Source organism: Daphnia magna, linkage group LG6 (assembly GCF_020631705.1).
Source record: "Daphnia magna isolate NIES linkage group LG6, ASM2063170v1.1, whole genome shotgun sequence".
Lineage (NCBI taxonomy): Eukaryota > Metazoa > Arthropoda > Branchiopoda > Diplostraca > Daphniidae > Daphnia > Daphnia magna.
This window is the reverse complement of record NC_059187.1, coordinates 9672158-9685230: the sequence shown is the minus strand read 5'-3', so window position 1 is coordinate 9685230 and position 13073 is coordinate 9672158. Positions and strand designations below refer to the sequence as shown.

Here is a 13073-nt window from a genome sequence, read left to right as displayed (position 1 = left end):
AAGGTGAATATACTGAATAGCAGCCGGAGCCAGCTTGCAGAGGTGTGGCGTAAATTTTCATTCTCGACTCCCGACTCCCGAGCACGCATTATGGCGCTATTTCGCAGCCTTTCGTTTTCGAAGAGAATATCATTTAATTCTGTTGCCCTCCTATCGATAAAACCGTACATTGGTTTCCAAAATGTAAGTATTTGTCTAGGTCTTTATCAGATATTACTAAATCTAAATTCGCTCAGTAATCTAAAATGACCTTAAGGCGGGTTCCGAATAGCATGTAAGCATATTTGTTCTTGTTTGTTTTTTAAGAAAAATTCCTTCAGCACCAGCAGCCAAAAAAAAGCACATTTTTATGACAACCCTTTCGAAGCAGTGAAAGATATTCCATCTGGTTCAAAGCTCTTGGTTGGAGGTAACCCACTGTTTCTGTGAAATATTGTTAACGTAACATGCTAATACTTCAACACAAGGATTTGGTTTATGTGGTATCCCTGAGAACTTGATCTCTGGTCTCTTGGAATCGAAAGTCAATAACTTGATTGTTGTTTCCAACAACTGTGGAGTTGACAACTTTGGCTTGGGTCTCCTTCTAAAGCAGAGACAGATTTGCCATGTGATTGCCTCATATGTGGGGGAAAATGCAGAATTTGAAAGGCAATACCTATCTGGAGAGATTTTGTTGGAGCTGACTCCTCAAGGAACTCTAGCTGAACGAATCAGGGCAGGTAACAGTTCAGCAAACTTGTACAATAATAACTTATTTTGTTTACTCAATTTCATGGAATATTCCAGGAGGAGCAGGAATTCCAGCATTTTTCACACCAACAGGATATGGAACACTGGTTCATGAAGGTATTGATTGGTTTGTGATTTTGGGTCTTATCAAAGGTAAACCTAAACCATTTATTCAGGTGGGTCTCCCATTCGCTATGGTCCTGGCGGCAAGGTTGTGCAGCAAAGTGCCCCAAGAGAGAGTCGAAACTTCAACGGTGGGGATTACATAATGGAAGAAGCTATTACGGGAGATTTTGCGCTAGTCAAAGCTTGGAAAGCCGACAAGGCAGGGAATCTGGTTTTTAGGTATGCCGCTTTGTAACACGCTGAACTATTCTCGTGATAGAAGTTACCAGTTATACTAATTACTGTCGTCTACCTTTTCCTCGTAGAAAATCTGCGCGCAATTTCAACCCCACCATGTGTAAAGCAGCTAAGATAACGATTGCCGAAGTTGAAGAGATCGTCGAGAACGGTTCTATCCCACCCGAAGATGTCCATGTCCCTTCTATCTACGTTCAAAGAGTTCTCCTTGGCTCAAAATTCGAGAAACGTATTGAAGTAAAATTACAAGTAGAAGTCCTTTTGTGAATTCGATAAGAAAGTAATATGCATTTGAGAGTAGAAAGTCACCGTAAAGAAAACCGCGGGTAGTACCTCGGCCGCTGCCACAAGTCCCGCTCATCTGATGAGAGAACGAATTGTACGAAGAGCAGCCCTAGAATTCAAAGACGGCATGTTTGGTGTGTAAGATTTCTTTGTTTGTTTTTTCCCCCTTTTGGTTTAGTTGTTTTTTTTATTGACCTTTTGTTACTTCCAGCCAACTTGGGAATCGGTATGCCTATGTTGGCCAGCAACTACATTCCCCCTGGCATGAACGTAGTGCTGCAAAGTGAAAACGGAATCTTGGGCCTAGGCCCTTTCCCTAATCCGGGAGAACAGGACCCAGATCTGATTAACGCCGGCAAGGAGACTGTGACCGTCCTGCCAGGTGGTGCGTACTTCTCTAGTGATGAAAGCTTCGCCATGATTCGTGGCGGACATGTACAGCTCACAATTTTGGGAGCCATGCAAGTCGCAAGTAATGGCGACCTTGCCAATTGGATGATTCCCGTAAGTATATTTTGTTGCTGTTGCTTGTTTAACTTTCTCTAAACACGAAATGCATCTTCGATATTTTCTATTTCCAGGGACGCCTCGTGAAAGGAATGGGTATGCTATTAAAAATATTCCGCCCATGTAGTTTCGAGTGTTTGACGCTTATCGCTTAACGGAGCGAGAAACGAGCAAGAAAAACCACCAAGCCCCTTCTGTTTTGTTCATAATTTTCCTTGTTTTGTTTCCCGCGTTTACTGGTTTTTAACTCCCAAAGGTGGTGCTATGGATTTGGTGGCTGCACCTGGAACCAAAGTGGTCATTGCCATGGAACACACTGCCAAAGGAGGTGCGCACAAGATTCTCGAAGAGTGCACTCTTCCGCTTACGGGGAAGGGATGCGTCGACCTCATCATTACGGAAAAAGTGCGTTTACATTCTTGAAAAATTAAGGAAACTTTGACTTTGTGGCTGAAACAAACTTCCAAACTCCGTGCCAGGCCGTTTTTGAGGTGGTCAAAGAAAGAGGACTAGTTCTGACTGAATTAGCCGAAGGTGTCACCGTCCAAGAAGTGGTCGACTCGACTGGCTGCATGTTCGAGGTGTCGCCCGATCTAAAGCCAATGGGCCAAATCAGCGTCGACTAAAGAAGAACCGTGGAATCAATCAAAACCCAACACAAACGAAAAACACGACAAATCTAGCATTACCCATCCCAATGAAGCGTTCAGATTTTCTTCATTTTACTCGGATATTCAAATGCTCTTAACGACAATATAAATAATACAGCAGTTGTTTAGGTTGGTTCGCGCAAGCTGCAGTGGGTTTATTTGACAGCCGAGGGTATTACACCTTTGGCTGCGCTCCGGGAGATCATTATTTTGGCCCCGCTCAAGGCCAGGCTGTTGCTCCATCATCGTCACAGGGTAAAACGTTGGCAATTTTCAGATTTTTACCTTACAAGTTAGTAGTTGATTAACTCATAACTGTCATTCGACTTGCGAACTCTTTTCTCTTTCTTCTGTCTTTGGGTTTTAATTAATTTTTGCCGGTCTTTTTTATTTATTTTTTTTACTGCTCTTCGATGAAATATCATCCACGCCCAGAGAAACCGCCCAGTGAAACCGGACACGCTTCATGGGGCATATTAGCACTAAGCACTTAATATTTATTTTCATTTTTCTAACCTAGCGTGCACATTTGGTCTTGGCTTCGTTTCGTGTGTCTATAAGACGACGAAAAGAAAGAAAGAAAAAAAAAAAAACTGGGTCAAAAAAAAAAAAAAAACTGAAATGAAAATGGGGAAAAAAAAACAACAAAACAAGACAGACTTGTACCGCTTCGGATGGCTCATCCAATCGGGAGAACTCTTGAAAAGCGCCCAGGCCTTTGTTGAGCGTGAGCATGTAACCCCTCCTCTCCGTGATATAAAACGACCAGCAGGTCTTGATGTGAAGCTCAGTTGCCTCCGGTCGAGCGCTGCGTGCGAGTGCTCCAGACAATTTTTTGTTTGTTTGTTAACGAAGCCGTGGCATTCAGGCACAGACACTACACCACTCTCGCTTGGCTAAACCCCCTCTGGCGCCTTCTTTCGCTTTCCATTGAAGAAAAAAGAAAAAAAAAAAAGGCGATTTCCTCTCGTTGCCCCCGTCTTTTCCTTTCGGCGTCACGCACGGACTACTGGCTGGCGCGGAATTACAAGCAACAACATCGCAGCGACCGGTCAACATTAGATCCATCTTGCTACGTTTCCATCGCTACTCTCTCTTACCTTGGTATGTCCTTATTTTTGCTGCGGTCGGCCGTGACAGCCGTCGGTGGAATGTCTAGTCGTGTTTATTGACGATTTGTTTTCTTTTTGCTTTGTTTTGCCAGTGTGCGAATAACGACGTCACCATGGAGACGATGAGCGTCAACAGCGTGTCAATACGGATGGCCGAGGCTAGTTCCACAGTGAGCACGGGCCATCAGGAAAATCAGATGGTGCTGAATGGCCAGCACGCCAATCATCTGAAGGCGCAACCACCGCTGAAAATGCTGGACCCGCTGGAAGTGTACGCGCAAACGGTAAGCGCTAGTGGAAACACCAAATCGTCATTCATTTTTTTATTCTGGTGTTGTTTTCGACCCTGTTATCACGCGCGACTTGAATGCCGGAAGGTGATTCAACCGCAGGAACTGAAGCCGCAAAGTTTCCCGGATTTGTTTTCGTTTTATCCTCCTCCCCCTCTTTTTTTTTCTCTTTCTTTCTAAGTATTCTAATTGGAATTTCAATTTTTTTTTTTCTTTGCTATTTTTCATTCTGGAAAATGGGAAAGAAGAAACCAATTGTCCCACACCGAATTTGGGTAGTAGTAAAAAAAAGGGGCATGACGGCTGGTTGCCTGTTATTTTATACCCGTCTCGTATCTGTGTATGGCGATGATGTCACCTTGCGAGAGTTATTTGCCCGTCCTCTTGTCGTACCGTGCTGGTGAAATGCACCGCACAAAGAAGCGTTTCACCACAGCATTGAGAGTCTTGGGACTTGCATTTCTCTCGTTTCCGAACGATGGAAGTAAGCGCTCAATTTCCGTCGTCGCATTCGACCCTGGGTGGGTTTCCCTGCACGCCAAAAACCCGTCAACTTCATTTGCGCAATGGCATTTTAAGACGATCGATGGCGTAGAAGAAAAAAAAAAACAGAAACAAGATCCCCCCTCCCGTAATAGAGCGGTAAAGTTGAATCTGCACGTTGAGTTAGAGGACGAACAACATGTGCCTTTTTCTTCTTTTCTTTCGCTGCTGAAGATGAACGGAGAATGTGGCTGCTTTTGGGAAGGGAACGCATTTGAAACGCACATAAAAACGCAACCGAAAGTGAGAGAGAAAGAGAACCCAGATGATAAAATCTGAACGAAGGGAGGAAAAATTAAAAAAAAAAATAGTGACCGACGAATAGTCGGGAAAGAAATAAGAAAAGAGAGAATAAAGACGAGAGGACCCAACCCAAATGGTTTTCGATGCAGTCATGGCCGCTCCTTGTACGGTTATGGTCTCTTACTTAACAAACAGCTCCTCTCCCACTGTGTATTTTGCTCGGTGTGTCTCCGCAGTGTTTCGCCCGTTTTGTATTTGGCCTTTTGTTTGAATTGAATTCGAATCGCCTGCAAAGTGCAGCACAAAAAAACAATGACCGATGCGAAGCTTTTCTATTCCAACGAAATGTTGTTGTTTCGTCCATCGCTCTTTATTTTCACGACTGGTTGAAGCTTCCGCTGCGCCGTCGAGCGTGATTTGTTTGTCGACCAATCACGTGAGACCGAAGATTGTAGATATCGTGAAAACTCGTTGCTGTTTCATTAGAAGCTACTTGTTTTCCATTCGCTGTCCGGCGTACCTGCCACAATATGCAAACGATCGAAGGCGATGCATGTGACAAGACTACCGGTAATTCAAGAAATCAAATGGCGATATCTTGGGCAACAAGTGAGACGAGGCGATGTTGAACGGAGCCGCCCCGAATGTTAAAGCTAAAGCATCGAATGTTTTCAAAAGAAACCCACCCCTGTTGAATGCGTCATCTACGCCTATCTGCGTGCCGGCCTATTTTGAAAGATTTGTTTCTTTTTTCTTTCGAATATTTGAAAGCCGGTTGGTTGCTTATCCGTCGCGTGTTTGAACCCTTATATACTCGAGCGCGATACCCGAAAAGAACTTTCCTCCCTTCCTCCAGTGTCGATGATAGCGCAGGGCTTGTTAAGTCAGAGTAAAGTTTCCCGTCAACGAAGGACCAGACGGCCCAGGTAAAAAAAAAACAAAACAACAGAATGGAAATGCTAGACTGGTATTTTATTGAAGAGATTCCCTCGTCCAGCCGTAAAAGGGCAACAACATCCACATTGGGGGGTAGCAAAGCAAAGCAAAAAAGAAAGGTATAGAGAGTAGATTCCGTCACGCGGTAAAAAGTCTGGACGAAGACCAGATTTCTTCTTGTTCTGGCTCACGATTCTTCCAAAGACGAGAACTGTGAAATGAAAATCAAGAAAATGCGCAGGTAAAAAATAAATGAACGCTGTGGGAGGAGGGTGGCAATGTAGCGTAGGACTTTGGCATCGGCCAATAGTCACGACGACGTCATTATTCTTGAAATTTTTCATATATTTTTTTTTCTCATTCCTCCGATGTTTTGACGACCATTTAACTTGAAATCCGACGATGGTGTTACAACACCATAACCCCGTCGCCCTTTCTATCATTCCTCCGTATTTGGGAGAGGACAAGCCGATGACGTCAACAACCCCTATCCGTTACGCTTCCATTTGGAATGAAACAAACAATCAACTCTGAACGAAACAAAAAAGATTTCTCTCCTTGTCTATACGTTTCTGTCTCCCTGCCGGTAACGTGAGATCTCCACCTACTCATCAGGTCTGTTAGGTGAGAAAGGACTGGTTTCACCCACTCGCTAGCTCACATTGAAAAATGGCATTATAGCACCTTTTTCAAAACGTTTTTGGCTTCATTACGAGAGCATTTGAAATGAGAACGGTTGAAAATGACACAATCCGAAAATTGATTTGTGTTTGATGGCATTTTTGTGTGTGTGTGTGATTAGATTGGTTACCTTTTGTGGTAGCTCTCGTGCGTTTGCAACATTGTAAACGTTAGTTTTGGGCTGAGATGATTAGTACATTCAATCACGAACGCAGCTGTAGATTGACCTGTTTTTGTTTTTTTAATGCTTTCTTTCGATTATCTAATCAGTTGAACACCCCAAAATTCGACCACTCTCATCCATCTTTTGATTATGATTCATTTTGTATGCCCCTCTCGAAGACGAGAGCCGAAAGGATGTATTGTTTGCCAATGACCAGTCTTCAACCCACAGCTCAAAGTCAGCAATGAATGAACAAGGGCGGTGACTCTGCAGTGTCTGCAAAACGGCAACTCCCGCTAATCTCTTTTGTTGCTTTTCTTATTTCTTTCGAATTTCGTGGGAGGCATTGAAGTGATGACGGACATGTTGTTTGGTTGATTGCATTGCATTTCTCTTTCTCACTCCCATGCTGCGCTCACTCGTTTGGTTTTTTTAAATCCCCATTTTGCGGGAAGAGAAAGGAAACGAAGAAGAAGAAGAAGAAAAAAATGTGGACATTGAAAACTCTGCCGTTCGTTTTTCACGCCGACTTGGATTCGATCCAACGGTTTCGCGTGTCCGATTATTACCAAACGGGACGTGCCTCAGACATTGGCCAATCCGTATTCAGACATTACGTCGCAAGACTTTTACGCCAACTTTGCAGTTTGAATGTCTTGTCTGCACGAACGTGATTGATTTCTATTTGGCTTTTGAAAAGCTCGATGTCGTGACTAGTTAACACTAAGTCTTTCTTACCTACCGCTAGATGGATTTGCGCGCGAACGCTTTTCGTTTTGCTATCATTGCGGGGTCTCTCTATTTTTGAATTTTCAGCGCGCCAATTTTCAATTTTTTCAAACGGTGTGAGAACAAGAAGGATGAGGTCAACCAAATCTCTTGTTTCGGCATTTTGGCACAACGACAACCTGAGAAATGGATAGAATCTACCTGGAAACGAGGGACCCCGACAATGGGAAATTTGCCTAGAGGGACGTGATGCTGGAGGATCACAATACGATGAGCCATCGACGCCATCACAGAATAAACAGTAACTCAAAAGACGAAGAAGAACAGGAAAGATGATGAAACCCCATTTTTGGGCTTTGGTGATTGCGTTATACTTCATTAACACAGCCTTGCACACTCCAGGAGAAGATTGTTTCGTGATGACTTCCACATCTGTGTTCGTGAAACAAAGACGCGGCCCGTGTGGGAGAACTCGCGTTGTTAGTTCTCTTTTATCCTCATTTTCTTGTTGTTTTTGTTTCGCTTTTTCGGGGAGGGCGGTGAAGGAATCGATGGATGGATTTCCCATGAAGTAGCTTCGATAGCTTCAACTGGGTTACGCGTCTGCGCCGCAACGGCTCTTTCAACGGCGACGAAGTGCTCAAGAGGTTCAATTGCCCATTTAAGGGCCAGTATTTTCCGTCGTCCGCAGAGACGGGCAACAGCTATCGCGAAAGGCGCAACGTGAAATTCATAAGAGCATACACGGATTCCCTGTTCTGTTCTAGCACATAATCGGACAAAAGGATCGGCTGGTAATACATCACATTCACTGGAACGCTTGTCGAGAGAGAGAGAGTGGGGAAGAAAAGAAGAGAAAGGGGAGGCAAGCAGCAACAATCAAAAAAAAAAAAAGAGAGAGATAGATAGAAGATGGCCAAGTATGGCGAGTGCATCTCGGGCCGTCCCAGCTATCAAACCCACCGGCAAACTTATTATCCAACCGCTGCTGCTGCTGCTGCGGCATCATTGAATGGCGAAGCTGAGGCCGTAGACGCCTCGGGCGGTGGTAAGAACTGCAGCCGGAGCGGAGGCAGCGGAGGAGTCGGTGGTGACGGGCAAGGTGGTACGAGATTTTGCAGCCGCGGCAGCAGCAGCAGCGCGACGGCAACGTCGATTGCGGCGGGCAGCATCAGTCAGCGCGATCCCGTCTACCCGCGCAGTCTGGCCGAAGAAGTTGTGTGGCGTCAGAGAAGGTTCGCTTGGTGGGGGACGACTTATCTGGTGGATGCCGTCAGTGCCGTGCCACCGCCGTCCAAAATCCATCCCAATCCAGCGCAGCTCAAAGTGCAACAAATTTTGCGTGATATTCGCATCAAGGACGTAAGTTTTTATTCCTTCCCCCCCTTCCCATTTAAGTGCCGAATCAAGGGACAAAAGACGTGGCCCGAAATTGTCCAAGAGCTACGACATGGACGTGCGCTATTAGGTTTTGGTCCGGCAGAAAGAAAAATACCGTGACGGCGGGACCACTCCTTCTGGCCTCACGCCCGCCAGACCACCGTATTTTGTTGGGTTTTTTAAGTTCTTTTTTTTTTGTTGAATTCTTTCCTTTTTCTTTTTATTATGTTTATGATTGTATTTCATTTTTCTTCTGCACTGAGTAAGCGAGCGCGCGCATGTCTTGGAAAACATTAACTATTCATATGAAAAACCTTACCCATAATCGTGCAACGGGGTCATCATCACACAAGAGAGAAAGAGCCGTAGACCTACAGAATATATAGAGGAGCGTGTGTGTTTTTTGTTGTGTGTGTGGCCATATTTAGTGCTTGAATAAGAAATTCACCTCGGGGTCCGTTTGCGGACTTTTGTGGTGCGCTAGCGTTTGGATTTTTTAATTTCATTCCTTTTTTTTTTTATTCATTTCTTCCCCCCTCTGTGTGTGTTACAAAAGAATTGAAGAATGGGAATGGCGTCGTTAAAAAGAACGCGTTAACAAGTGTTTTCATCTTCCGAAAATGCGAGTTTCTTTTATTGCGAGTCGGAGGCGATGCGCGCGTTCTTTAAAAAATAAAATTGAGTTGTATCACTTATCGTAGTTACATCATCTCGAATGAAATCGGAATGACCAAGCAACCGCCGTTTTTTTTTTGTTATCTCCTCTTTAATTTCCTCTTCTTCGTTTTCCACCCATTCCAACAGTCACGGCGATGATTCATATCTCCTCATTTCTCCTTTGTCCGTTTGCCCATTCTTCCACTTGCGTGTTTGTAGACTGACATCACAGGCAGATATTGGCTCATGTTTGGCCTCATTTTCAAGTCAAATACATAGTCAATGTATATATGCATATGGTAATGTTCTTTGTTTTGTTTTTCTTTTTGTTTTCCAGGGAATTCTAGTGTTGGAGATCGACGAGGGTCGTCCGTGTCTGTCGTGCGGCGAGAAGTGCTCCGGATTCCGTCCTCATCAGTGGAGGTAAAGTCTCATTTCGCTGTTTCTTTTTTGTATTTTCTCTCGCTCATTATCGTTGCCGTCGAAACAAAACAACAAAAAAATGATTTGAAATTGAAAAACACTTGGCCGGTCGTCAAACGATGGCAGGCCAAAACAACAAGGCGAATGGCGATAGTGGGGCCTATCCGATTCTTACATATTTAAACTGACGTAATGCGTAGCATCCGGGAATGGGACGTGCTCTTGAATCTTTATGTTTGGTAAGATGCAGCGAGCCAAAAACATCACCCCCCCCCCCTTAAAAAAATACTCGAATGCGTTCCAGGATAGCCCGAATGATTATAGAGATGACCTTTTAACTCACCTGTCTCTGTCTGTCTTTGTCTCTATCCAGCATAGTTTGTGCGTAAATGTTATTCACGCGACTGGGAATTGTTCCAGACAAGTCCCTCCGATCAGGATATTGAAATATTAATGGAATCAGAATGCGAAAGGAAATGAAGTTTTCATTTTTCACGATAGGAGAAGAGCCAATCATATATAGTTTGCTCCTGCTGTTGTTGTTAGGTGCAACAGTGGCGAGCGATGTCGAAATGTGGATGTTGATGGACCCAACCAACTTTTTATCGTTGTCGCGGTTGCCAAAAAAAAAATCACAGCAACAGACAGACAGAGAGAAAAGAGATAATAGCAGCAAGCAACGACAACGTCTCTTTTCTTTTTGTGTGTTGCGACGATTGACATTTGACGGGCGTCCGGAGTCTCTTGTGACGATCTCGTTGACACGTTCAAACAGTCCAGTTTTATATATATACACGTTCCCGCACGCAAAAACGAGCTTCTTGTTGCTGCCATCTAACCGACAAGAACAATGATACTGAACGTCAGTCTTGTTTCTTTTCTTGTCTTTCCCTATTTGTTGTTGTTGTTTGCATTTCGATGTATCGAATGACGCCATTGCGCGTGAAAAGAAAAATATGCGCGTTTTCACATTTTTTTTCCCGAAGAGGAAGACAACCCGTCGTGCTCGGTGTAGGCCAAAAACGAAAATGATGGACAGTTTGGAAGAAATAACAGAGAAATCGCTGCTGGCCGAGGAAGACACGGGCACTCGACACCCCCCAAAAAAAAAACTTTACCAAGGAAATGATGATGGCAACGAGGAAAAACAAAATAAAATATATAAATCGGGTCTGTGTATCAGTCTTGGGCTCGGTGCCAGAATGGCAGGCGACTGGTGGCTCGAGAAATGCAAGTCGTCCTCCTCTCTTATGTCTTACAGAGATAATTTACACACTCATGCACGCGCTACTGTGCCCTAACTTGCCCGCAGTTGAGGTGGGGTGGGGTGGGGGGGGGTTTCTTTTAAAGACCCAACAGTTTCTTGGAGCAAGCCGCAAGAAAAACATCGCGACGAGAGATCTTTCTTTTTAACTCCCCTATATTCTTACTACGACTACTTTACTCGTCTTCTTCTTCTTAGCTATTTATAAATAGAGTGGCGGCAGCAGCGGCTGTCCAATGATGAAACTTGTCACGCTGATCCAGCAGTTTCAAACGAGTAAAGGTATATAGCCAATGGGCCTCAACACGCATTACAGTCTGCCGTGCGTCCCACCTACCCCGCGTTTCAAACATTGTGACGCCAATCGAACTGGCTCTTTCATGTTTTCGTAACATCGGGACAGCAACGAAAACAAATGTACGAAAACTGTCGTTTTCTTTCTTTGTTTTTCTTTTGTTTTTTTGTCTTTACGGCTTTTTATTTTAAAGGCTGTGGCTATTTTCGATGACTTTTCGCCATATCACTGGCTTTCTTCTCATCAAATGTGATATAAATACAGTTGGCGGGACACACTACGTAAAAAACTTTGGTATAGCGATGTTCACGTCACATGGAATGGCGGAGACAAACCCCCAAAGTGAAAGGGGGGAAAAAAAAAGTGGGAGGGTTTTTTTGTGTGTGTTTTTATTTATTTTTCTTGGGAAACGTCCTCAATGCGGTCAATGTGGCACCGTCGCCAGAGATCCGACGTCGTCTGTGAATCGGCAACGGCGGCCGGGGCTAGTCGAGATTTCGCGTGGACGACGTGATCTCGTTGGGAAACAGTTCATTTTTCAAACTCGGTACACATCGTTTTCATTATCCCGTTTCAGTGTGCACGTGACGTCGTAAATGTTGAGAGCGTCAAAAGCAATTGAACACGTGAGTTTGGCGTTCGGCTGTGAATGAAACCAAGTGACTTGGATCATCCAGCGATGAGAATTTCGTCCAATTTGATCGTTTGCTGTGCGCGAATGTTGTCCCTTCGCTAAAACTGATTTTCAACTAGTGTTTTATTCTTGTTTTCAAGTGGCTTCATGGGCCTCGATTGCTGCATTCATGCTACTACCTGACGGGTAAGCAATCGCCATTGTTTCTTCGCGTGCTGACAATGTTACCGCCATTTACTTTGTTTTCGAATTTTTAAACGTTTTTTTGTTTTACTGAAACAATTGTGTTTCAATCAGTGAATGGAGAGACAGTACTAGTAGTTTAACTGACTACATTTCAGACAAGAAAAGAGGGAGTCTTTGTATCGTTTGCGTCTGTTTTGTTTCTCGACATTAACGCGAGGGGCATAGTTCGCTTGGTTCGAACAATTGCCACAGCTGTCGGATGATCTGTCTGTATGGCTGCGGTTGTCTTCGAACAGTCACGAAACGAGAGAAAGGAAATTAAAAGGGGGGGAAGCACAGTTTGTGTGTAAGTAGTATTATTTTTAAACGTATACGTAACACCAGTTTTCCTCTTCTACCTGCACATGCCAAAAAAGAAAAAAAAAAGGGGGGGGGGACTAGCTTGCTGACAGAGCACGTTTTCTGCATGCTCGTTTTGCTATTCTGTTGGTTGCCTTTGTTTTTTTTGTTTGTTTAAAATTGCTATTCATCTTGTTTCCGCCCACGTAACGTTGTAGTCACACCCAGCAGTTTTTTTTTTCTTCGGCTGTTGATAATGAGGATCCCCTTAATTTTCTGTTGAGTGGGGCCCATTCATTTGAGTTTTGGCGGAGCCATTTTGATATTCGCAACACACACAAATAAGACACCGGTGCCAGATGGGGCGCTAATCAACTCTCAACTTATTGGGCCTTTTTTTTTTAATTATTATTATTTCTTTGTTTTGATTTTGCAACTGCAACATTCGAAACGCGTGTGTGTGTAATCATTTTTCGCGTTTTACTCGTTGACTGGCTGCGATGAGGTAAGAAGCTCCGCCCATCTCAGATGGATCTATTAGAGAGCGGCTCCTTTACCTAATGTTCTGGCTTCGTTAATCACGAAAAGTGTTGGTTTTTGTTTTGTTCTACCCCAGCCGTCCGTTACCGATTATTTTGATCGTGATTAATGAATAGACTTT

General features: G+C 44.0%; 2 protein-coding genes across 2 annotated transcripts; both read left to right on the top strand.

The window, feature by feature from the left end:
* Positions 1-18: 18 nt before the first annotated feature.
* On the top strand, positions 19-2670 carry LOC116924356 (succinyl-CoA:3-ketoacid coenzyme A transferase 1, mitochondrial). Its single transcript, XM_032930897.2, has 11 exons — positions 19-183; positions 307-409; positions 468-722; positions 790-849; positions 909-1077; positions 1164-1332; positions 1397-1514; positions 1592-1884; positions 1962-1983; positions 2144-2292; positions 2367-2670. Exons 1-11 carry the CDS (start codon positions 91-93, stop codon positions 2511-2513), a joined length of 1578 nt encoding a protein of 525 aa, XP_032786788.1. The 5' UTR covers positions 19-90; the 3' UTR covers positions 2514-2670.
* Positions 2671-3939: 1269 nt separating this feature from the next.
* On the top strand, positions 3940-12070 carry LOC116925356. The gene is made up of 3 exons (XM_032932029.2): positions 3940-8596; positions 9609-9694; positions 12028-12070. Exons 1-3 carry the CDS (start codon positions 8147-8149, stop codon positions 12068-12070), a joined length of 579 nt encoding a protein of 192 aa, XP_032787920.2. The 5' UTR covers positions 3940-8146.
* Positions 12071-13073: the final 1003 nt, after the last annotated feature.

Bases quoted from the DNA above. Each gene is read 5' to 3' on its own strand.
- LOC116924356 (XM_032930897.2), top strand. From the start codon at position 91: ATGGCGCTATTTCGCAGCCTTTCGTTTTCGAAGAGAATATCATTTAAT. The intron at 1,333-1,396 runs GTAAAATTACAA...ATTTGAGAGTAG, and splicing joins AATTCGAGAAACGTATTGAA to AAAGTCACCGTAAAGAAAAC. The intron at 2,293-2,366 runs GTGCGTTTACAT...ACTCCGTGCCAG, and splicing joins ACCTCATCATTACGGAAAAA to GCCGTTTTTGAGGTGGTCAA.
- LOC116925356 (XM_032932029.2), top strand. From the start codon at position 8,147: ATGGCCAAGTATGGCGAGTGCATCTCGGGCCGTCCCAGCTATCAAACC. The intron at 8,597-9,608 runs GTAAGTTTTTAT...TTTGTTTTCCAG, and splicing joins GTGATATTCGCATCAAGGAC to GGAATTCTAGTGTTGGAGAT. The intron at 9,695-12,027 runs GTAAAGTCTCAT...CTTGTTTTCAAG, and splicing joins TTCCGTCCTCATCAGTGGAG to TGGCTTCATGGGCCTCGATT.